Genomic DNA, 23,374 nt, shown 5'->3' on the forward strand with positions numbered 1-23,374 from the left:
GTGATCCCAAAGCCCTCTCACCCCCAGGCGCCTGCCCCTCGGGTGCCCTCTCCTTTCCCACCCCTCCCCTCTTCATCGCTCCTCCTCACAGGGGGGTGAGGCTTCTCCTGGTCCTCTCCCCAGGGGTCATCCTCTACATCCTGCTGGTTGGGTACCCCCCATTCTGGGACGAGGACCAGCACCGCCTGTATCAGCAGATCAAAGCCGGCGCCTATGATGTGAGTGTCCCTCCTCTGTCCAGCCTCCCTGCCAGCCCCTGCATCCCTTCTGGTGCAAGCCAGCACCCAGTGAGGTCAGAGACCTGAGGTGCCTCCCTCCTGCCCCCCAGTCCCCTTAGGCCCCCTGCCACTGTCTAGCTGTGGGTGGGAGGAGCTGGAGGACTGACCGCGCACGGCCCCGGCCGCATGGTTGGGCCTCTGCATGATGGCGTTTAGCCTGGGGCCCCAGAGGCAGGAGCAGCACCAAGTGGGCTGAGAGGTGGAGAGTAGGCCCCAGAAGCCAGACTCCCACTCTCTCTCTCTCACACAAATAATAACACACACACTAATAATAATAATAATAGCTAACACAACACTCTCTTAAGTGCTTTATATATCATTAGAGCTCAATCTCATACCCATCTATGACATAGGTACGATTACTATCCCCATTTTACAGATAGAGAAGCTGAGGCACAGAGAGGTTAAATAACTGCCCACACTGCACAGCTAAGAAATGGTAGAGCTGGGATTTGAACCCAGGCAGTTTGGCTCTAGCGTCCGTGTTTCTAATGACCAAGCTCTCCTGCTTTTCAATAAGCTGATTCTGTCAAGCCAGGTGTCATGTGTTTGTATCATATTTAAGCCTCACAACATCTCTAGGGGCAGCTGGAGGGTCACAGGTCTTGTCCAAAGTCACACAGCCCGGGAGGCAGAGCCAGGACTTGGACCCAGCCTATAACCACCATAACCTATAACCTATAGCCACCAGCCTCCTGCTCCCCAGAGAAGGACCAGCTTCAGAAAACCAGAGGAAGCCCTGCTTTTCCCCGGCCCCGCTCTGGTTTGTCCTGGGGACGAAGGCCCCTGCCCCCCTCTGGTTCCAGAGGGGTCCCCACATTGAGGATCCCAGCTCCTCCTGGTTGTGGATGGGCAATAGCACCCCTGCCTGCTCCCCTGCCAGTCAGGGGCTGGGGGATCGCAGGGGTGGCCTGGGGTAGGCTGGGCAAACCTGGCCCCTCTGCCCCTTCCAGTTCCCGTCACCGGAATGGGACACCGTCACCCCGGAAGCCAAGGATCTCATCAATAAGATGCTGACCATCAACCCGTCCAAGCGCATCGCGGCTGCCGAGGCCCTCAAGCACCCCTGGATCTCGGTGAGCCTGCCTCCGGGGGCCCTTTCCGGGAGCGCCTCCCGACGCCAGGGTCCAGACCCCCGCGGAGTCCTGGCCCTGCCCCCGGTCCTTCAGGCCCAGCATAGGGTCGAGGCGGCTTCAGCCAGAGACGCTGCCCTGCCGTGGTTCTCAAGGGGAAGTGGCGATGGGAGGTGTTCCGTGCTGGCCTCACGACAAGGGGTGCCACTGGCGTGAGATGTCCGGTGCCGGGGTGCTTAGCTGCAGTGTTTACTGCGTCCCTGGAACAAAGATTTGTTCCTCGTAAGATGCCAACCTCATCTCCATAAGATGACCCCTGAAGGGTCCTTGGACGGGCCTGCCTCCCACTCACAGACCTCTCCCCACTTCCTCTAGCACCGGTCCACTGTGGCCTCCTGCATGCACAGACAGGAGACCGTGGACTGCCTGAAGAAGTTCAACGCCAGGAGAAAACTGAAGGTAACAGGTCCTCGCCCTCCGTAGCTCCCGGACATGGAGTAGCTTGGTTGGGTCTCCGCAGAGGCCAAGAGACTCACTCACCAGTTCTTTCCTTCACTGAGTCAACAAGCACGTCCTGAAGGCCTGCTGTCTGGGCTGGGGAGTGAGCGGGTGGAAAGGACAGACAAGGACCCTTGAGGCCGGGGTGACCATAGCAGGGCCAAGAGCCAAGTCTGGAAGGACCGAGGAAACATCCCAGGAAGCCTTGGCAAGTGACAGTTAGGCGGATGCCCCAAAGGATAAGCAGGTATTAGCTGTGTAGTCAGAATGGACAGACGTTCCAGACAGACAGAAAACTCGTGTGCAGAAGTCTGGAAGCCTGAGCGTGATCCTGTAGGGGGACTGTAAGTGTTTTGGCGTGGCTGGTGAGAGGTTCTAGGGGGTGAGATGGAACGGGGCAGGAGGCCAGGATGGGGGAGAGGCCCTGCTGCCAAGCATTGGAGAGGACAAGCCAAGAGACATGGATAGGGGTCATGGCCCAGAGGAAGCCACAGTGGGACCCAGGTGGGCCGGGGGCTGCCAGCCTCTCAAGCAAGCGGTGTGTGCTCCCAGGCTGTGCTAGCTCCTGGCCTAGAACTTGCCAGAGGCCCCATGAACAGGCAGGAAGAGTAACCGAGGAGTCCCCGGCCTGCTGGAGCAGAGAAGCCATCAGAACGCTGAGTGACAGATGCGGAGGCCCCAGCTCCTTCGGAACCTCCTCACCTACTGCTCCCAGGCCTGACATGGTGGCCCAGAAAGGGGCACGGGCCAAGCGGGTGGTGGCCAGCATGGTGCCTGGAGAACTAAGTCCACCCGCTCCCAACTGGGAGTGGTCACAGAGGAAGTGTCAAACTGTCTTCAAGTCACGGACTGTCAGACTCAGAGAGTGTCCAAGTCAGATAGTGTCAGAACCAGGAGGGCCATCCCCTAGGCCCCTTGTGGAGACAAGAGAGTTTCTCTATATCGACCCTCCATGGCTGTGAGCCCAGGAGCCCCGGGAAAGACGAACTAGTGATGAAGTAAGGTACTGAGCGCCTGGGAGAAGGTGAAGGGGGCCCAGGAGGGCAGGGTCTATTGTCCTTGGCCTTTGGGAGTCCCCACCAACAGGTGTCCCCAAGCCCTTCCACCACCTTTGGCCAGGACAGTGGAACCTATTAATATCTGCTGCTAGGATTGCCCTGTTCTAGGAGCTGTGCCAGCCAAGGCCCAGCTCGCCCCGACCTCCCCGGGGGAGGCAGGCATGGTCTCCCGGCTAGGGGGTGAGGGCAAATGGAGGGTCAGGGCAGAAGGATTTGGCTTTGTGTCTGAAGGCAGCACCTGCCTCCCCCCCCATTTCTCTGTCTCTCCTCTCCCCCTCACCTCCAACTTCCTGTCCCCCGTACCCCCTCCTTGTCTTTGCAGGGAGCTATCCTCACCACGATGCTGGCTACCAGGAACTTCTCTGGTAGGTGGTGGGACTCGAAGTCCCAACTACACCCTGCACAGGTCTGCTGGGAGAATTGTTGGCTACCTGTGGGGCCTCAGGCCAGGGGCCTGGGGAGAGTGAGGGCTACAAAGGACCCTAAGACTGGGACTTAAGTCACCTGCACCCAGAAGTGCCGAACCCAAAAGGTCAGCAAGCCAAAGGCCTATGAGGAAGGGTTAGAGGTTGAGTCTGGCTTCCCAACCTCACAGCAGTGCTGGGATTCTCGGGTTGGGCCGGCCCGAGTGGGAGGCCTCCCGAATATCGGGGTATAGGTCCAGTTACTCCTAGGCCCAGGGAGTAAAAATACTCCTGTTCCCCGCCGGTACTGAGCCCCGCGCTAAGCAGTCCCCATGCTTTCGCTCAGGTGGCCTTTGTGACAAGGCAGTGGGGGCCATTGCTAGGCAGAGGGAGGCAGAGACGCTTTTAGTGTAGCTTTGAGTTTCCCCAGAGCAAGTGCCCTTAACCAAGATGGGTCACCAGAGAGCCAGGGTAGTAGCCTTTGGCTTGGGCCAGAGCCGGCTGGTGAAGGCAGGGCGTGCCCAGCGACCTGCAGTATGTCGCCCCAAAGAGAAAAGGAAGGGATTAGCGTCCGGGCTTAGCCAGAAGCTCCCCTTGGCACATTGGAGAGCGCCCAGGCCAGCGCCTGCCAGAGGCTTCTCTCTGGGGAGACAGGACAGCTGACGGGGCAGCTGAGCAGATATAGCAAAGCTCACCCGAGGGGCCCTCTGACGGCCTGGGCCGGCCAGACGGGGCTGCTGGGGACACGTGACCAGCTGCACAGCCAGGGCTCGGCGCCGGGAAGCTACGGCTGACTTTGCAGAGCGCCCACCTGCCCGTTTAACCGGCCGGAGGAAGGAGACCCAGAGGTGGGAAAACAAGGGAACTTCAGAGGTGGGCTTGGCCCACCGCAGGGACCCACCGCCCCACTCTCTCCCCAGACAAGGATCCTGCAGTTCCTTAACCTGAAAGATGAGCCGCCCAGACAGTCGGAGTCTTTTTTTAACCTCTGAAGTGCCCCTAGAAACTCTAGTCCAGAGCTCACAAAATGGTGCCCGTGGGTCAGTTCCCGTCTCTGGACAGGCTTGTGGGACCAGTGGTGTTTTAAACACAGTGGTGTTTTTGAAAAGAGTTTCCAGCCATTAAAAATTAGGAGATTTCACAGAAACACCCAGATTTCTGTCTTTTCTTGAAAATTAGAACATGTGACCTCATGGGACCCGCAGTCCTATGGTCGTGGGCTGGAGCTGAGAAAGCCCCCTTAAAGCTGGAGGGGTGACCGTTCCCCCTGTCCCACTGCACACCCCAGCCCAGCCCATGAAGCTCGTAGAGGATGGACCGCCATTCCTCTCAGCTTAGGGACCCAGAGACACCACCCCTGCATTTACTCTGCAAGAGGGACTTGTCTGCAAGGGTCGCAGGTGGACTTGTGAGAGGGACTGGGAGGCTGGGCCAGCATGAGCCTGTCCCTCTGAGCCCCTGGGGCATCCATGTCCCATGCTGCCCCCTCTCCCCAGGCTCGCCATCCCCAGGCCACCGGGAGAAGGACTTACAGTGGCCACCATTTACTGAGGAGCTACTGCATGGTCAAGGGCTGTGCTAAGCCCTTCCGACATCTCCTGTCTCCTTTAACGTGAGACATCTGAGGTCCGAAGCAGCCAGATGCCAGGCTGGGCAGGGCTGGGCATTCATGCCAATTCCTGGCTGCGGCCCTCACCAAGGGCTCTGGCCAGGAGGCAAGGAGGGAGGGAAAGAGGAATGACAGAGGTGGGGCCTCCCTGAGAGCCATTGCTCTGCTTTCCCAGCCACCACAGACACCGCCCGCCCTAGCGCGGGGCTCTGCAGCTGGAGGGTAGGGAGCGTCTGTAAGGGATGGGCGCTCTGGCAGGGGTGGGCCCCGGAGTGGGGCATCTGCTTCTTCTCACCGGCAAAACAAGGCTCGCAGCTGTCCAGAGTGAGTAGGCAGGGCTGACACATGACCTCGGCAGCAGCATGGGGCTAAAATTAGAGCGGGCCGGGGCGGGGAGGGAGCGGCCAGCCCCGGGCCAGGCAGCCAGGCCTCCGGGTTGGCCACCACCAGCGCGGGTTGTGACCGGGATCCAGAGGGAATCCCCAGGCTGCAACAGCAACCCCACGGGCCTGGGACGCGTTTGTCACCCCCTGGCAACCCATGGGGCCAGAGGGGCGCACTCGAGATTGCTGAGGACGGGGGAGCCCAGGCCCACCTCGCGGGCCACCGGCAGTCCAGGCCCCAAGGAGGAAGGAGGAGCAGAAGGAGGAGGTGTCCCCCCGATCACTGAGCCGGCTCCGTGCTCTCCGCCTGCCCACCGATGCTGCTGTTCCTCACCCTGTGGGCCTTGGTGCCCTGCCTGGTGTTGGTAACCCTCTACTTTTTCTCCTCCGCAGGAGGGAAGAGTGGAGGAAACAAGAAGAACGATGGTGTGAAGGTAAGCCCCCGGGAGCCCGGCAGGGCCTGCATCTGGCAGCCTTTCCGCCGACCAGGCCTGGCTTTCAGGGCTGGGGCGAGACCGGGGCCTTGCTGATGGTGTTCTGGCAGATGTGGTCGCTCGTGCAATTGGGCCGTCCCCAGGATTGGGGGAGGGGGCAGGGGCGGGGGAGGGCTGAAAGTAGATGGGAGAGACAGGTGGCCTGGGGTTGAGGCGGGCACAAGGAAAGGAGCAGGTCTGAAGGAGATTTCTGTGGTTCTCTGGGATGGGAGGACTGGCAAGTGAGAGGGTACAAAGAAGAGACAGAGCTGATCATGAGGGGTGACCTCCTCCTTCCCGAGTGTGGGCTGGCTGGATTGGGCCCCCGACCCAGTGTGCACCCCAGTCCAACCCACAAAGCCCATGGAGGATGGATAGCCATCCCTTGTGGCTTTGGGATCCAGAGGCACCCACCCCTGTCAAGGCCTGCCAGTTCGGTGCCAAGAAGCCCCTCCTCCCCTGACCCAGGCCTGTCCTCTGTCCCCACCCCTGATGCCCGAGCTATCTCCTTCCACAGCCCGCTGACCCCTCCTTCCCTCCTTCCCTCCTCTCTCTTCTCCCTCTGCTCTCTGGGGCCTGCCCCCGCTCTCTGCAGCTCCCTTCTCCCCTGCCACTGGCTTGCCTTGTGGGTTCTCCTCTCTTGAGACCCTGCCTTTTTCTGGGCTCAGAGCCCTGCCTGGCCAGGACCCCAGGGCTGGGCTATGCCCAGGATGCTGGAAGGTGTGGGATGCTGTCCAAACACAGCCACCCAGGTGGGCTGGTGGCTTCATGGCTTCATTGTAGCAGTATTTATGGTCTCAGGCCACTGGCTTTGGTTTGGGGGGTGCACGGGAGGGGATCTGGGCTGGCTGGCTGAGGCCAGGATTTGGACCTCCCTGCTGCTTTGAGCCCTCTGGGGACTTGAGTTTCCTCACAGGTACAGTGGGTAAGGTGGGAGGGGTGTGGACTCCACGATTTCCAAGATTTAAGCTTTAAAAACAGAAGAGAAAAAAGAAAAGAAAAGAGAAAAGAAAAAGACCACTCAACCCTATCTAATCACTTTTCGTTCTCATCTTGGGTACTTGAGGAATACAGAATTATTTGGTTATCAGCCAAAGTCAGTGGTTTTCAAACGGAACTCTTGGAGCCTGAAGGTTTTGGGGAGGCATCCTTAGCAGCAAAAGCGGTACAGTGGGATAGTAAGGGGGGGGCTGAGCAGAGAAGGTTCTGGGCTTCTCGCACCCTCTGCAGCCAGAACAGCTCCGGGTAACAGACATCATAGTGGTTAGGGAGCCAGGCTGGACTTTGCAGCTGGGAACCTCGGCTGGTTATCTGAATCCCTTGAGCCTGTGTTTCCTCATCCGGGCCATGGGGGTAAAAGGGATTCCCACCTCCCAGGGCTGCTTGTGCGGATGAAGGAAGATAACGCTTATTGAGGATTTAGCAGGGGCTGCTGGCATGGGATACATGCTCTTGAGATGCTAGCCAGTATTGTCTGTTGTGTTCTCTAGATTGGACTTCCAAGTAAGGGTTCTTTGAAAACAAAGTTTGATCGAGGAAGTATTTGGAAATACAGATCTAAAGCCATCCCAGTTGATAAAGTTAACACACGCTTATCCCAAATCCTAGGACAGAATCCAGAATTGAGTTCGGGCTTACTTGCTGTTTTGGGTTACCCATGAATCAGACTCTCTCCCTGCTCTAAATGGAAAGGGTAATGGGGGGATGTGCAATTTTGGGGTGGTCCAGTTTGGAACAGCTGGGGCCCTCTCGGCCATAGCGTGTTGACACTGGGGATGCTGGGTTCCCTGGGAAAAATCACAGTTGGGCGATATAGGGCAGAAGGCACATGGGGCAGTGGGCTGTGGTCCAGGTCAGTGGAGGAGGAGGGAGCAGACGGAGGGTTACCCCGTCTGCGTGGCTCTTAGGTTGGCCCTGGCAAAGCACTGCCACAGAGCCACGGGTGTGAGCTCAGGGCTTCCCTCAGGCTGGGCCTTGGGACGAAGCTCTCTTCTGGCTCGTCTCCAGGCAAGGCCAGGAGGCAGAGGCTGTCTGAGGGCAAGGACATCGCAGAGCATGGTGGAACTTTGGCTAGCCACTGCAGGGCTGACCAGTGGGCACAGCTGAAGAAAAAGCCACTCCTTCCCGTAGCATCAGGATGGACCCTGGGTGACTTCTCAGGGTGGCTCGGGCGTGGATGATGAAGAGAAACCAAAGGCCATTCCTGGCCAGACTGTCTCTTTGTAGCTCAGCTTCCTGCCCCGTTTGGGGGGTGGAAAAGGAGAGAAGCCCAGCAGGAAGATGAGAGTAACCAGGGACCTGCCCGGGATTTGGGGAGCCCGGCATACAGTTTGTTGCTCTGGGGGTCCAGTCATGTGTTTCCCTACGAGTGATGCTGGACCCCAAGTCAAGGAACGTGGGCTTGCCGGGCCCCATCGTCCCCTCCTTTGGAGACCTGGGTCAGCAGTCCCACCATCTGTGCAAGGGGAGAAGGGCACGTGTTTGCTGGCGCCAGCGAGAGGCTCACGCTGGAGTGGGCCTTGGGGAGTCACGCCATGAGTTCCCTTAACCAACACGCGTTCAGCCCCAGTGGGGAAGTACGTACTCTTCTCTCAGCTGGCCCCTGCAGAGCCCTCCACCTTCGCTGGAGGGAAGATGGGCTTCGGAGAGCAGAGATACAGAGTACTGTACTTTATGGGCTTGTAGGGGCTTCGCGAGGCTAATTTTGACCCTACTTAATTTCTACCATCTTTGCTAACCCTAGAACCATGCTTCTACACGTGGTTCTGAGAGATGTGACTCTACTTGTGGTGAAAGACCCTGGTCAGTATGGGGTTATTATTAGTATCATCATCATTTGTGATCCAGGGAAATCGAGTCTTTCTGTTCCCAAGGAGCGCTGACCCCCCTCCCAGCCACCTCCTAGCCTCTACTTCTATGAGGAGCGGCCGACTGCTCCCACCCCTCACCCCACTCACTGCCCCCTGTTGGTGTCCCATCCGTGCCATCGTGACTCCTCTCCCCCATGTCCCATCCTGTCACTGTATGTCCGACTCGATGCAGTCTCTGCTCTGTGTTCCCTCTTCGTGTCCCGCCTGGAACCCTGGCCCCCATGTTCCTCAGGTTTCTGCTGACAGCAAGCTGAGGGCCTGTCCCCTCCCGTGTCCACGGTGCCTGGCCGGGCTCCAGCCAGAAGTGAGGCCCACCCTAGCGGCTGGCTGCAGGCTGCTGGCTGTGGGGGTCCCACCATCTACCCAGCTGGGGCAGAGGCAGGGGCCGTGAGCCTTTACGCCGGGAGATGCCCGGTGAGCCACTTCTGCCACTGGGGGCCCTGGAAGGAGAGTACAGGATCTTGGGCTCCTGGCCCTAGAGGTTCCTGAATCTTGAAGTCAGAAAGCCCAGAATTAGACCTAAGGATCCTCAGAGAATAGCCAGTGCCTCCCCCAGGGCAAAGGCCCACCCTGAGGGCATGTCCAGTCCGTCCCCCCTCCCCTCCGCAGTACAGCAGGGAGAACAGCCTCCAGGCCGCTCCGATGGAAGGCGAGCGGTGCAGAGCAGTCAGGCCGCGGTGTGTGGAGTCCTGGACAGAAGAGAAAGCCTGCACGCAGGGGTTCTAGCCCCCGCTCTGCTACCAGCTAGCTGAGAGGCCTCGGGCATCACGGCCCATCTCTGGGCCCCCGCCTCCCATCCGTGCAATGCGAGTGTCAGTCTCAGACCTGCAGCCTTCCCTGAAAGCGAGTCTTTACGACTCCTAGCCTAGAGTGAGAGAACGAGAAGACAATGTGTCCTCTCTCTTTCTCCCCTTTCCTTGGTTCCACGGCCAATAATACGGGTGAAGCTGGAAATCCTCCAAAAGCTGGACTAGAAGGGCTCAGCTGTGCGTCTGGCTGTGCCTCAGTTTCTCTGTCAGCCTAAGGGAGCTGAACAGGCCTGTCGCTGGGACGCTGGGACCACAAGGAGGATTTCAAAGGCCACTTAGAGGACTGGTTTCCACACCCGGGGCCTGCTTTGAAGTCACCTGGGGTTACTGTTTAAAATGCAGACGCCCCACCCCAGACCTAGTTACCGAACTCCTTGAGGGGGTCTGGCTATGTTTCTTTTCGACAGGTTTCCCAAGTGACCGTGACAGTCAAGCAAACCAGGAGCGGGGTTCATTTAGTAGACACACATGGGGAAGCTGGGAGAGGCACTGGGCCTCATCTCCAGACCTGAGCACGCTTTAGGCCTGCAAGAGCTTTGGCTTCCAGAGGCCTCAGGCAACTGGCGTCCAAGACCCAGGATTTGTTGCCCCCGTCAGAGCTTGGTGTAGAGGGAGCCCTGGTCCAAGGGAGGCTTGGCCTGGAGCTTGTTGGTCGAAGCGTGAGCCCCAGGCGGCTGTGCACGAGGACCCAAGAGCTTCAGGTGGAGAGAGGACTGGCCCTGCTAGGGCGGCCCTTGCTGGTGGCCCTGACTTCTTGCCCCAGTGCACGCTGGCAAGGGACCGTAGAGGATGACCCCGAGGCCCATCACCCTTCCAAACCTCACCTGTCGTTTGTTTCTTTGCTCCCTGCCGTTTCTCTGCTCCCTGCCGTTTTCACGCTGTGTCTTTTCCTGTCCCATCTCTTCTCCTTGTTTTTCCAGAAAAGAAAGTCCAGTTCCAGCGTTCAGTTAATGGTGAGTGTCTGCCGTCTCCCAAACGCCGGTAAATGCTGGGCCTCAAACCCTCGCTCCTGCCTGCCTCCTGCAGGCTGCACTGGGACCCGGGGCGGGCAGAGGGTGCTCAGGGCGTGCTTGGTACGTGTGCCTCGTGTGACAATCTGTGTGTTGTGTGTGCGTGTTGTTTGCGTGTTTCTGTTGACACCTCCAACTCCATGGCCCAGACCAGCCGCCTGGCTGCAGACCTGAGAACCCCCTCAGGTATGAAGGTTGATTTGAACCCCATCCCACGTCCAGCCCTTGGCTTCTTGCTGCTCCCCGCCCTTTGCTCTGGAACTCATCTCAGGGCTTGGTTCGTGCCAGTGGCGGCGCGGGGGGCTTGGTTTGGCCAAAGGAGTGGGCGCCAGAGAGGCCCTTCTTGAGCTTCTCGACGCTCCCCAGGGCCCGCCGGTGGCAGAGGGGCCACCAGCCCCTGCCTCTGTCTCGGGGTTCCCGTGGCGGCATGGTGGCCCACATCCCTCTTCTTCTGACTCCATGGCTGTCTCCCCCGGTTGTGTGGTTTTTCTCCCCCTGAAAAGCCCAGCCTCTCTCACGCTGGGCCTCCCCACCTCTCTCTCTCCCTCTCCTGCCAGTGTGTGTATTCCTTCCCCATTCTGTGGCCACCATGAGCCTCTCTGCTCTTCCACACCTCCTCTTCGCTCCCTCAAGCAGACGGGGCCAGGGAGCCCTCCCAGCCCTTCCAGAAAGGCCAGGGTTCTCCTCACATCCATTCCTTCATCCGCGCCCCCCGCCACCAGCCACCTGCTTAGCTGGGCCCTTCCCCTCCTTAGGCTCGGAAGTCTGGCAGGGTTTTCAGGGAAGCATCTGGATGGCAGAGCCGGTGAGGCTTACAGAAACCGGGCCGCAGCATCAGGCAGCTGGGGGGCAGCCCCCAACAGGCCGTGCCTCTTCCCGCTTGCCAGCTAGGCCTCACCGCCCCCCGTGTTCTCTTCGGCAGGAATCTTCAGAGAGTACCAACACCACCATCGAGGACGAAGACACCAAAGGTAGGGGGGGCCTTGCCTTCAGCGTCTGGGCCCCCCGGGGCTCCCGGCAGGCCCCCTTCACTGACAGCCCCGGCCTGAAAGGGCCCCGGGGCCAAGCTTGGGTCCCGCTCCTCCGCAGAGCACCTGGCTGTAGGGCCTGGCAGCCTGGGCAGGGCCACCGCACGGCACTGTTTCCCACGTGAGGTCCTCGGTCCGCGGCGGTCCGCGGACGGACTTTGCTCACTGTAGGGCTGTGTGCACGCTTTAGTACCGTTTTGGGAAACCGTTAACCTATTCAAGTCACAAATGTATCATAGTGGCATACATTTTCTTTTTGAATTTTTAAAAAAGGAGTTGGTTTTAGGGGCGCCTGGCCGGCTCCGTGGGTGGAGCGTGTGACTCTTGAGCTCGGGGTCGTGAGTTCAAGCTCCATGTTGGGCATAGAGCTTACTTTATTTTATTTTATTTTATTTTATTTTATTTTATTTTATTTTATTTTATTTTATTTTTTTAAGATCCTATTCATTTATTTGACAGACAGAGACAGCAAGAGAGGGAACACAAGCAAGGGGAGTGTGAGAGGGAGAAGCAGGCCTCCTGCCGAGCGGGAAGCCCAATGCAGGGCTTGATCCCATAACCCCGGCATCATGACCTGAGCCAAAGGCAGACGCCCAATGGCTGAGCCACCCAGGCACCCCTAGAGCTTACTTTAAAAATAAATAAATAAATAAATAATAAACACGAGTTGATTCTAAAAACATGAAGTGATAAGAGGAAGGGAAGGGAACGCAAAAATTCAGAAAATTCAGTTGACTAGAGTACAAGAAACATTGACTAAGACCAACCCCCAAATGCAGGGGTTACTGTAGCCAGTGGCTGACAGTCCCCACAAGACTTCAGATGGCGGAAGGAGCAAAACCCCAGATAACTGTGACCTGCTTAGTAAGAGGGGAGCTAATAAAGGACAGTAACGGGAATCGTGGCCGCCCTTTGGGGGCACTTGCTGTGTGCTGGACCCAGTCCAAGTGCTTTCCATTGACCTGAGCTGCGAGGTAGGTACTGTGATCCAGCCCATTCTGCAGTCTGGGAAACAGAGGTTGAGTAAATTGGCCCAAGGTCCCCTAGCTCCTAAGCGTGGAATTAGGATTTGAACCCCGGGCAATGTGGCTCCAGGGCCCTGTCTCATAACCGTGGCTCAAAGGCTTTGGTGCATGGCCAGAGGAGAAAGGATGAGTGTATCCTTCTGCTCAGGGGACACCACACCCTTGGACGAGTTAACGATGTCCTGCTGTCCCGCCCGCACCCGCCGTCCTCGTCCCCCAGGACCTGGACACTAGCCAGGGCGGGGGTTCTCACAGCGCATGTCGGAGACCCATAGGGCATCTCTGCAACTTAGAAAAACACCACTGACCTGGGGAGATTGCCGCTGGACCAGCGTAGACATTTTTCCATTTAGATACTGGCCCCTAAAAGAATACATTGAAGGGGCAAAGAGCATTTTATTATGTAACAAATACTTTTGCACGGTGCCACATTCTATCTCTAAAGGCAGTTGGGCACACCGAACACCATGACTACCGTCCCAACTCTGCCCGGATGGAGGCCTTGGAAGATCGGCCCCACCCCGTGTGTGTCCCTGTGCGGTCACTGCCAGCCGGGCCGTGGGGGACAGTCACGCCATCGCCACCACCCTGCACTAGAGCAGATCAGTCTTCCATGATGGCACTAGGGACGGCCTTTAAAGACCGATGATCCTGAAGAAGAACTCCCCATTGGGGTCAAGTGCATTCTAAATCCCTCAGGTGTGATTTTCCAACCACATTCCCAGCCCTGCCCCTGTGGACTCTGAGTCCATCGGTTTGTGGTGGGCCAAGACATGGCATTTCCAAGACTTTCCCCACCTTCGAGGCTCGCTGTCCTCATGATAAGAGGCACTGGGATTTTGAAAAGACCCGTTATGGCCTCATAATGCTGGTCTCAAAGCGGACAGGGGTTGTAGAGGTGAACTGGCTCTGTGTTTCTTCACTGCAGTCCATTTGCTGGGTGACTGTGGACAACTTACTCGACCTCTCTGAGCCTCAGTTTTCCTTCAGTAAAGAGTTGATGATAATAGTATCAATCTCAGAGGACTGCTGTGCGGATGAAATGAGTGTCTGCGTATAAAGTGGTTTCACAGTGTTTGGCGCTGGTAATGGTTTAATAAATTTTAATTTCTTTTTTTCAAACTGGAGCTGATGGCTGAATGACAGGAAGCCACATGAAATTTTCTTGGAGCATCAGTTTTACTCAAAGATTATTTTAACACAGATATTTATATGTTAGAAATATTTGGAAAGGAATGCAAAATTTGTATGCATTGTAAATGTAAATGTGACCCATTGAAGACATTTCCACCTGGAGAAATGGCTCTGGGTGGCATCCCTGAGGCCCCACATCTGCTGTCATTAGCCTCTGCTCTAGAGAGATCAGGATGGGAAAATTTGTGGAATCTTAAATTTTAGTTCACCTGTGCCCCTTTTACAGAGGGGCATCTGAGGCCCAGAGAGAAAGGGCACATCCAGGTTATTAATGGCAGAACTGGGGCCCCGTTCCCTGCCTCAGTTTCCCGCAGGTAAAAGGCCATGTCTGATAGAAGAGATGCTGGCTCAGCCAGGAGCTTCTTCCTGTGTTTGGCAGGAGAGGAGCCCTGTGCCTTTCCCAGCTTCTTCAGGCCTCAGAGAAAGTTTCAGAAAAAAATATTTTCTGGTGTTAATTTGTTAAGTCTTCTCACTAAGTGAGAATAGCAGCTGTTGGGGTAGATTCTGACCTAACATTAAAGTTAATTAGAAATGTCATCCTCCAGGGAACATTTTCCCCTGAGCAAAGAAAAAGACATTAATATTTCAGAGCATCTCAGGCTTAATGCATAGGCCTCTGGCCCTCAGAGCTGCAAGGACGGGGCTTTGCCAGGCTTCCTTCCCACTTCTCTACCTCCGACTGGTCAGCTCCATGAAAATTAATTTCCTCCCCAGCCCAAAGAGCTGCCTCAAAATCTAGACAGAGACCTTCTGGGAAATACCAGCCAGGACTGCTGATCCCATCTTGGCCTCAGCACACTGTGTGACCTTCAGAGAGTACCTTAACCTCTCTGGGGCCTCAGCTTTCCCATTTGTATGGGAGTACTCCTAGATTGAATGGGTGAACACCTGGCAGATGAAAAATGCCAGAGGTTGCCGCTGAGAAACTGCTGAATGAATCTCTCACACACAACAGGACTGCTGAGGACATGGAAGAGACCCAAAACCTGAGTGAGTTTCTCCAGATCTAAGGAGCACCAGATTCCCAGATCTTCTGTCCTAGAGATGAAACTACTAGATTTCTGCCCACTAGACTTCCGCTGTTGGCAAACTTAATGTCCTGAGTGGGTAGAGGCACAGCCAAGTTAGGCATTGTCTCTGGATGCATTAATAGAGGTATAATGTCCAGAATTGGGGAGGGGATAGAGAGTTCTACCCCAGACCCGATATTCTGCAATATTCAAGCCACACTGAGGATTGTGTGCTAACACTCAGAGAGGCATTTAAACAGCTCAAGGACCCTCAAACAGTGGATGGCCAGCTTAAGTCAGATCCTGCAAACCCTATCCTGGAGGCTTTCAGCCCTAGAAAGAGAAGACTAGTAGAGGGAGAGGGCATAGGGTCTGGGGAAGCAGGTGCACACTTTGGGGCCCCAGAAGGCAGAAAGGGGAAGAGAACTATAACAAGGCGCTTTCGGTGGGGAGAGTCTGACTTAGAAGAAGAAGGAGGTGGGTGCAAAGGGAGAGATGCCCAGCAGTGTGTCAGGCCGCCCGGCAGGCTGCAAGCCCAACGTTCCAACCAAGACGGAACCATCGCGTCTCAGGCTGCTGGGAAGCATCCCTGCCATGGCTAGAGACCAGGGGCTGTCCTCAGGGAGAACTTCCAATTCAGAGATTTCCAGATGATAATAATCATGTTATTCATGGACTGCCAGGCACTGCTCTAAATGCTTTATATTATGCATTTATTGACATAAATCAGTTGATAGAAAGGGCTTGGAACAGTAGCTGGTTCTCAGTGAGAACCACGTATGTGTTCATTACTTCTACTGATGCACCCGTAACTCAGTCCTCAGAACCACCCGGTGAGGTAAGTACTTTTAGAAGCTCCGTTATACATACAGGGAAACTGAGGCATGGGGAAGTACCTTGCCCAAGGTCACAGTTACTAAGTAGCAGAGTCGGGATCCAAACCCAGGGAGTCTGGCTCCAGAATCCATGCCCCTGACCACTTTCCTAGCCTCTCTGGGACGGCAGCGAGAAGCAGCCCACGGGAGTTAGGGCATGCATTAAGCACAGGCTGGTGGAATGTCGGGCCGGAAGGAACCTTTAGGTCTGTGCGGAGGAAGCTGGGAGGCTGCACAGGCCTGCCAGGAGTGTGTGGAACCGCCCTGGGTCATCCCGCTGATTCTGCGCGGAAGTGGGGTGAGGTGTCTCCTGGCAGGGGTGGGTGTCTCCCTGCCCTCCGTCTCCATGAAGGAAGGCAGAGTTGGGCAGCAGGCCAGGCTCTTGGGCTCCAGGGAACAGAGACCCCCTGGCGCCTTCGTAGATCCCAGCACACAGGGCGAAGACAGCAGCCTCAGGCCCTGGTTCGGTCCACCCCGTGATTCATTCACTTCTGCCTCCCCTGCCCCCGCCCCAGACAAGGCCGCAGAGTGAGCCCGCGGAGCTCACGGTCCACAGGCTCATTCCCAGCCCCGCAACTCTTAGCAGAGCCAGGAGAGAAAGAATTAGCCCCTCGCTGTGCTACTGACCCTGGAGACAGGGACTGTTCTGTCTAAGGAGCACCCACCATGTGCCAAGAGCCATGCTGGGCACAGGGCCCCTGCCCTGAGGACAGTGTGACGGGCGTTGGAGCCGCAAACTCTCGTGGGCCTGGTGGGGGCGGTCGGCCCACCATAGCAGACCCGCCAACTGCTCTCACTTGCGGTTTGCTCACCTCTGATGTGGAAGTGACAGCCACATGAAGTCGAGCCGTGAGGTTTCCAGACGCTGCAGGCTGAGCACACGGCATAATGCCTGGTGGGCTTGCTCGTGCAGTGAGGAAGGCCTGTGGGGCCAGGTCTGTTCCAGGGCCAGGCGTCCAGTGCGGCAAGGGCAGCCACGGCCCAGCTTCCATGGAGCTCGGATGTGAGCTAGGAGATAGACATGCGTACGGGCCTAAGGGAGCATGGGGGGTGTGGAGGTTCTGTGGAAAAGGCCCTGGGCTGGGAGCCAGACTCTGCACCCAGGTGTTCTATGTCCTTGGGCAAGTCAACCCCTTCCTGGGCCTCCATTTCCCCCATAGTTTGCAAAGGAGGCCGAGTGCCTGGTCCCCGCGGGTTCTTTCAGCCTGGATGTTGTAGGATTCTGTGTCCTCTGGGCCTAAGGTGAGCAACCCAGCATCAGCTGGCGTGGGGTGGCACGGGCAGCGGTGAGGAAAGGGACAGGGGCGGGGCCTCAGCCAGGCGTGCTCCTCCCCCTCCGTCCCAGACTGAGACAGGGCAACGTGCCCATGTACCTCACCAGACCGCTCCGTAGGCCAGCCAGCTGACGGGGTTGCAAGTGAAGCTTGGGCCTGTGGGGGGGAGAGCCCGCCCCAGGGAAGCACGCCAGGCTTCTGGTGGGACAGTCCTGCCCAGAGCCAGGATGCCTGGCTCCGAATTCCTCCGCCCCCGAGGCTCAGTCTCCACGTGCATCAGGTCGGGGGGCGCGGGCCTTGCTGGCCTCCCGGGGTGTCTGTGAGGAGCAGGTGTGGTCACCTGTGTCGGAGGAGACAGGAAGTGGCGGCGCTTAAAATGTGTACCTACTGTGTGCCAGGCGCTTCTGCCCACCACCTCCTCCCCCCTCATTACCTCATCACTGGGGGGGAGGGGGGGCTGTCGCCTCCGTCGGGCGGCCCAGGAAACAGCCTTGTGGCCTCGTGGCTCAGCTTGGGAGGACCTGCACCGGGACTGACGTGAAGTCCGTCTGGTACTCAAGTCTGGGTTGGGCCCTGAAGGGATGAGAGGTGGTTGTTTCCATTTCACGGCTGGGAAAACTGGGGCTCAGAACAGCACACAGCTAATGTGAAAGCTGATGCCTAAGCCTCTATCAGAAAGACCAGGGATTCATCCTGTTCCAGGGGTGGACAGCGGACGCCAGGTCTCAGCAACTGGGATTCGTTATGCCTAGAAAGTTCTGAACCCCTCAGTGCCTGATTCCTACAGGCCCCCAAATGGAGCAAAAAGCTCACTCAGACCTAAGGGATGAGTAAGCCCTAAGACCTGCCTTCAGGGCCCCAGTTTGGCTGCTAGGGACAACTGCCGCTGTTGGCCCAGTTTTGATTCAGGCAGCAAAGCAAGGGGACGGAAGGAGAAGCGTATTTTGCAGTCAGCCTGGCTTCCCCTCAGGCCTAACGTCAGAATGTCCACCAGGCGTGCTTCACCGAGACAAAGGCTGCCAATCGGGACCCTGGCTCTGCCCTTTGCAGCTGAGGGAACTTTCCCACCTTTCTCTACCTTTCTGGGCCTCAGTTTCTGCTTCTGTGAAATGGGAGTAATGATACCTATCTCCCAGCGATAATGGGAGGCTAATGAGACCATCTCCACGAGGCCCTCAGGTCCTAGCGTGGGGTCTGGCACACACCAGGGACGCAGAAAGTGGTAGCTGGGGCTTCGTTACTATTACTATCACTTCTCTGTGTCTCCTCCTGCCTTACAGTGCGGAAACAGGAGATTATTAAAGTGACAGAGCAGCTGATTGAAGCCATAAGCAATGGAGATTTTGAGTCCTACACGTGAGTCGGCTGGGTCCATTCTGCATGTCCTGCCTGGATCACTGTTCAGGGGGTGCTGATGGCTAACTTGGGGGTCCTCGTCCCTGACCCTCATTCACTCTGCATGTGCCGTGAACCAGACTGAACTCATATTTCTGTTTTGCATTTAGACTTTATGCTTTAACGAAGCTTTCTGTTCACAATACTGTATCTCGGTCCTCCCTCTTCTCCTCCTCCCACCCTCCTCATCTCTGTTCCCCAGGAGGAACTCCAACAAAACTCCTTTGCTTCCCCACTACAGCATGGGCCTCCTCAGGAGATGAGCGGGGAAGGAGGGGAGGGAGGCGGGCCTCTCCTCAGACCTGCTGCACGGGCCTGCTCCTCGCCCTGGACCTCCTCAGGCCTCTGACCTCAGGCTGGCAGGGGCAGGCAGGAATCCATAGGGTGCGTCCTTCCGTGAGCAGGGGTGAGCAAAAGAACCTCAACAGAACCTTCAATCCTCTGGGGAATAAGGCGGAGTGTCCAAAAATAACAGAAAGTGAAACAGATGGTAGGAGACGTCCCCTACCCACCTGGACCAGCCTTTCATGGGTGGCTGTGTGCAAAGGCTGGGCTGGAGCGCCCCCTAGTGGCCACCCACACACTGCCTGGTCTGGCCCGGAAGCAGGCCCCGGCCTGTCCTCAGCCCACCCCAGGGAGAGGGAGGATTCTGGACTGCGGCCTCAACAGCTCAGCTAGGGCTGACAAGACCCCACATACGCTTTTTGGTGGACAAAAGCTGCCAACTCAGGCCGAATAACCCTTGCCTGTTGGGTTCAGGTGAGGTCGAATAACCAAACTGGGATTTGGGTCTTGGGCAGGTGGTTCCCGGTTCCCACCGGGCCCAGGAGCTTAAGTTTGTCTCCCAAAGGCTTGGCAGGCCGGGTGCGTTTTAACTGTGGGAGGGTTTCAGCAGCAGCAGTTGGCAAAGCCCCAGCAATCTACTGCCTCTGTCGGAGGATTAAGGACTCTGGAAGGTGCAGGTGTGAGACTGAGGCTGCATGGACGTGTGTGTGCATGCACTTGTCCACACGTGCACGTTTGTGACTGTGTGCATCGGGGCGTGCGCAGGCGTGTGTGCACACGTGCATCTGGGTAAAGCCGAAAAGCATAGAAACATGCCGTTAAACGGGTCTTGCCGCCAGCCCTCAAGACAGCTAAATCAGCCACGGAGGAGCCCAAGACTATCTCTAGAAGGATACAGCCAGGGAGGGAGGGAAAGAGAGGCGGTTTCTGTGGACCCCACCACCCCCCCATTCTGGGGGGCCATTTCTGGGGACTCCCCTCCCACCTCTGTGATGTTGCTTTCTCTGGCACATACAGCCTACTTTAGGTTCTGACTTGACCTCTGGAGACTGTGGTCCCCTGAGTCTGACCCCGTGTGTAACCCTCACTCACTGAGCCTCAGTATCCCTAGGTGTATAATGGAGTTGGAGCAGGTGGTCTCTGAGTCCCTTCGGAGTCAGGGACCCCAGAGACCTCCTGGAGAGGGGCTTCTCCGGTGAGGGTGCTCAGTCTCCCCGACACTCAGAGCTCAGACCCCCAACTTTAAAGGCAACTGATGGGTCCTGAGCATCTCATATGGTCTGAGCAGAGGTCCCAGCCCCTGGCTAATCCATTTGGAGAATCTGAGGTGCTGAGTGGAGAAGTGAGCTGTCGGGGTCATAGGGACAGGAAGTCAGGGAAGAGCAGGGTTGGAGTGCCCGGCACTCACCCACCACAGTGGCCAGCTCAAACAACCCTGGGCCCAGTACCTGTCCTCCAGTGTCTCCGGTTCCTCCCCGGCTTGGGAATCCGGGCTTGTCCTGAGGTACTGCCTGTCCTTGGCCGCACTGTCATTGTGACGGGGGTCTGTGTTGTGCCCCAGATTCCAGAGGCCTGGGGGTAGAGGAGACGGTTTTTTCCTTCCACCACCTGGCTGTCAGGGTTCCCCAGAAGGCTGAGACCGGGAAGGGAGCTCTGAGCTGAAAGTACATGCCTTCCTTCCAGGCATGACTTCTGGAAGGCTATTTTCCTCATGTTACAGAAGAGGAAACTGAGGTTCACACTGAGAGCAAAAGGGGCACCTTGAAAGAAGCAAAACCCACCCTGCAAAATGCACCTGCTCTGTGAGCAGAAGTGACTTTCGTGTGAAGGAAAAGGTCCTCCTCCCAAAGAAGGCAAACCGGGAAGAGCCCCTCTGGCCCCGCGGCCCTGGGTGGGGGGCTGAGATTTGGAGGGGAGTGCACAGGCTGAGTTACCCGGCCAGCGCCTGGGTGCTGCGCGCCGCGCTTCGCGGCTCTTCCTTGGTCATGTTAAGCCACTTGCTGGGGGTCTTATAACCGGTGAGTGGCAAGACCAGGACCCGAACCTAGGCTTCCCAGTTCTAAGTGGCGCCCCCTGGTCGGCGGTGGGCGCCTCACGGTACAGTTCGCAAGCCCGTTCCCACCCACCAACTCCACTGATCCTGTGACATGAGCGCAATCACTCCGACGTCACAGGCCCACCCTCCTCCAGTGCAGGCCCCTGGAGTTAGAGGGTGGCCCCAAGAGGCCACCCCAACCCCTCTTTCCTCTGACTTCCTCCCCCTAGGAAGATGTGTGACCCCGGGATGACGGCCTTCGAACCTGAGGCCCTGGGGAACCTGGTCGAGGGCCTGGACTTCCATCGATTCTATTTTGAAAACCGTGAGCAATCCCTTCTCTCTGGGGTGCCTGTTGTCTGCTCTCGTTCCATGTCCTGCCGGATGGCACAGCAGGGTGACGGGCAGGGCCCCCGGGGCGGCTCAGGAGCCAGCGAAGAGGAAGATCCCGTATGGACAGGGGTTGGTACCATCTTGGTTCCCTCTCATAACCTGGGCCCATCCCACTGCCAGCTGTCCCTCCTGTGGCTGAGGATGGGGACCTGGGACAAGTGTGGCAAGCCCCCCAGCCCTCTCCTGCCCCCGCCCCTGCCCCTGGGAGGGCGTGGGCAGGGCCTTTATTCTCAGTTTACAGAGGAGGGAGCCCTTCCTGCCTGGACATGTACCCGCGTTACAGCCATCTAGATGCCTGGGGCCACCCCCACTGTCCCTCTGGTCACAAGCAGGCCGGTGGGCTGTTATGCCTGTGGGCGGGCTGTCCGGGGAAGAGGAGGGGACCTGAGCTCACACTGCTGTGCCCCTGCCTGTTTGTCTAGGTCTCTGTCCGCATGTCCGTCCTTCCTGGGCCTCTCCTCTGCAGGAGAGACCCTGGCAGCTTTGCAACCAGGGGCTGTCAGCGGGCTGAGGCTGGGCCTGACCTAGGGCGCTTTCTGCCTGTGTCCATGTCTCACCTTGGCCAGGGGTCAGACAGGGACGAACCAAAGCACGTGCAGGTCAGACTCACGTAGCTCAGGACTAGAGGAAGGCCCTGAGAGGTGGCATACCCAGGGCACCCCAAAAGGAAGGCATATACCATTGAGGCTCCGCAAGATGGCTTCCGGTGCCTGTGGGCACCCCTTGAAACAGCACTGGTCGCACAGTGAGAAAGCCGGTCCCTTTCTAAATTCTCTTTCACTACGTCCGGCTTCATCGGGGGAAAAGCTCGGCTGGACGCTAGTTAAACACCTCTCTCGCACTGCCTCATTTACCCCCTCATCCAAGAGAGAACAGTGTCAGGCTCGGATCCCTTGCAGGCAAGAGCATGGAGCCAGGGTGACATAGCTTTATTTCGTGGACACTGGACTTATGATTAAAGTTGTATTCTGTGATACTGGTTGCTCATTATTGATTGTGCTAGAAAGTTTTCTTTTAAAATAAATTTACATAAATTAATAAAGTGTATTGATTCAAGGAAGTATTTTAATAAAGTACAGGTAGACGGCAAAAACAAAGGTGGCGTTTAAGTGACCGAAATAGGGTCTAGTCCCGCTCTACCTCACCCAGAAGGGGAAACTGAGGCTCAGAGAGAGGAAGTGACTCCTCTGCAGGATCCCAGAAAGTCAGTGGCAGAACCCAGTCCTGACTCATTCCGTCCCATCCCTGCCCCGGGTGGCCCCCTCTCATCTGAGTGTTAGCAGTCCCCAGCTGTCCACTCCTCTCTTGCCTGCACCCAATCGGACTGTCCTGATAGGCTAGAGGGACCCAAGAGCACCCCAACAAGCTGACGAGAAGGAAACTGCCTTTTCCCTAAATCAAACTCTGATGCCCCAAGGCTAGCAGTGGAGGTTAAATTTTCATGTGAAGAGAGATGGCTGGACCCCAAGTTTTCCCCATCACCCTGGAGCTCCGTGGCTGGTCACCATGGCCACCTCTCTACAGGTCTGTCTCCTGGAGGTGCTGGTTTTCCAGAGCGAACTCCCCAACCCCCACTGAGCAAAGACCAGACTGAGCTGGCTCTCAAGGCTCAGACATGGCAAAAGGAAACTAAACACACAGGGAAAGCTGCACTAGCTCTTGGCCTGCGTCCAGGCCACGGGCCCCCTCCCGACGCCAGCCCCTTGGACTCCAGATTTGGATGCCGAAGGGCCCATGAGTGCAGGACCTAGAGCAGCTCCCTGCCCTGGGCCAAGTCCCACCATCCTGTCTGTTTTCTCTGCTGGAACAGGCCGTTTCTCCCACGCTCCCTGCAAGGGTGGATGTCTATTCAGAGACACTGCATTAGGGTGGCATTTCTTTACAAATGTCCCCCAGGACCCCAGCCCTCGCCGGCAACAGCAAAGGCCCAGGGCTGGAAGACCCTCGACAATGCTGAGCTCGTTTGTCTCTTCTGAGAGTATTCTTTTTTTAAATAATAACTTTTTATTATATTATGTTAGTCACCATACAGTACGTCCCTGGTTTTTGATGTAAAGTTCCATGACTTCTGAGATTGTTCTAGATTGTCCTAATTCAGTCCCATCTGGAGACTGACTTCTTTTAGGTTCTATTGCGTTTCTCTCAGGAAGGGGCCCAGCTTGGGACACGTCGGATTGCTTCTCTGGACCTCAGTTTCCAGATGTTTCATGGATGCGTTGAACTAGACGGTCTTGAGTGCCTCCAGCCCTGGTTGCTGTCGAGGATGCTTACGGAGGCCTCCTTGAATTTTGTAGGAGGGCCACTGGGTGACCTCTGACCTCTGAGGTCACTTGCAAGCCTATAATACAAAAGCTCTACATTCTCTCGGAGAACCCCAAATTGTAATAATCTGTTA

At 57.0% G+C, this 23,374-nt stretch overlaps 1 protein-coding gene across 4 annotated transcripts in view; it reads left to right on the forward strand.

Moving 5' to 3' along the window:
• Positions 1-23,374, forward strand: part of CAMK2A (calcium/calmodulin dependent protein kinase II alpha) — a 39,429-nt gene that overhangs the window by 10,601 nt on the left and 5,454 nt on the right. For 2 of the 4 annotated variants that reach the window (XM_087867858.1, XM_045815289.2), the window contains 9 exons: positions 124-218; positions 1,232-1,354; positions 1,727-1,810; positions 3,230-3,272; positions 5,697-5,737; positions 10,376-10,408; positions 11,388-11,436; positions 18,152-18,227; positions 20,817-20,911. In XM_087867858.1, the coding sequence (XP_087723984.1) occupies positions 124-218; positions 1,232-1,354; positions 1,727-1,810; positions 3,230-3,272; positions 5,697-5,737; positions 10,376-10,408; positions 11,388-11,436; positions 18,152-18,227; positions 20,817-20,911 (639 nt within the window). The remainder of the gene's footprint in view (positions 1-123; positions 219-1,231; positions 1,355-1,726; positions 1,811-3,229; positions 3,273-5,696; positions 5,738-10,375; positions 10,409-11,387; positions 11,437-18,151; positions 18,228-20,816; positions 20,912-23,374) is intronic. The other 2 variants (XM_087867857.1, XM_045815290.2) reach the window with 1 other exon arrangement.

The sequence above is a fragment of the Ursus americanus genome, chromosome 15 (genome assembly GCF_024610735.1).
Source record: "Ursus americanus isolate L20-20 chromosome 15, mUrsAme1.1.p, whole genome shotgun sequence".
NCBI lineage: Eukaryota > Metazoa > Chordata > Mammalia > Carnivora > Ursidae > Ursus > Ursus americanus.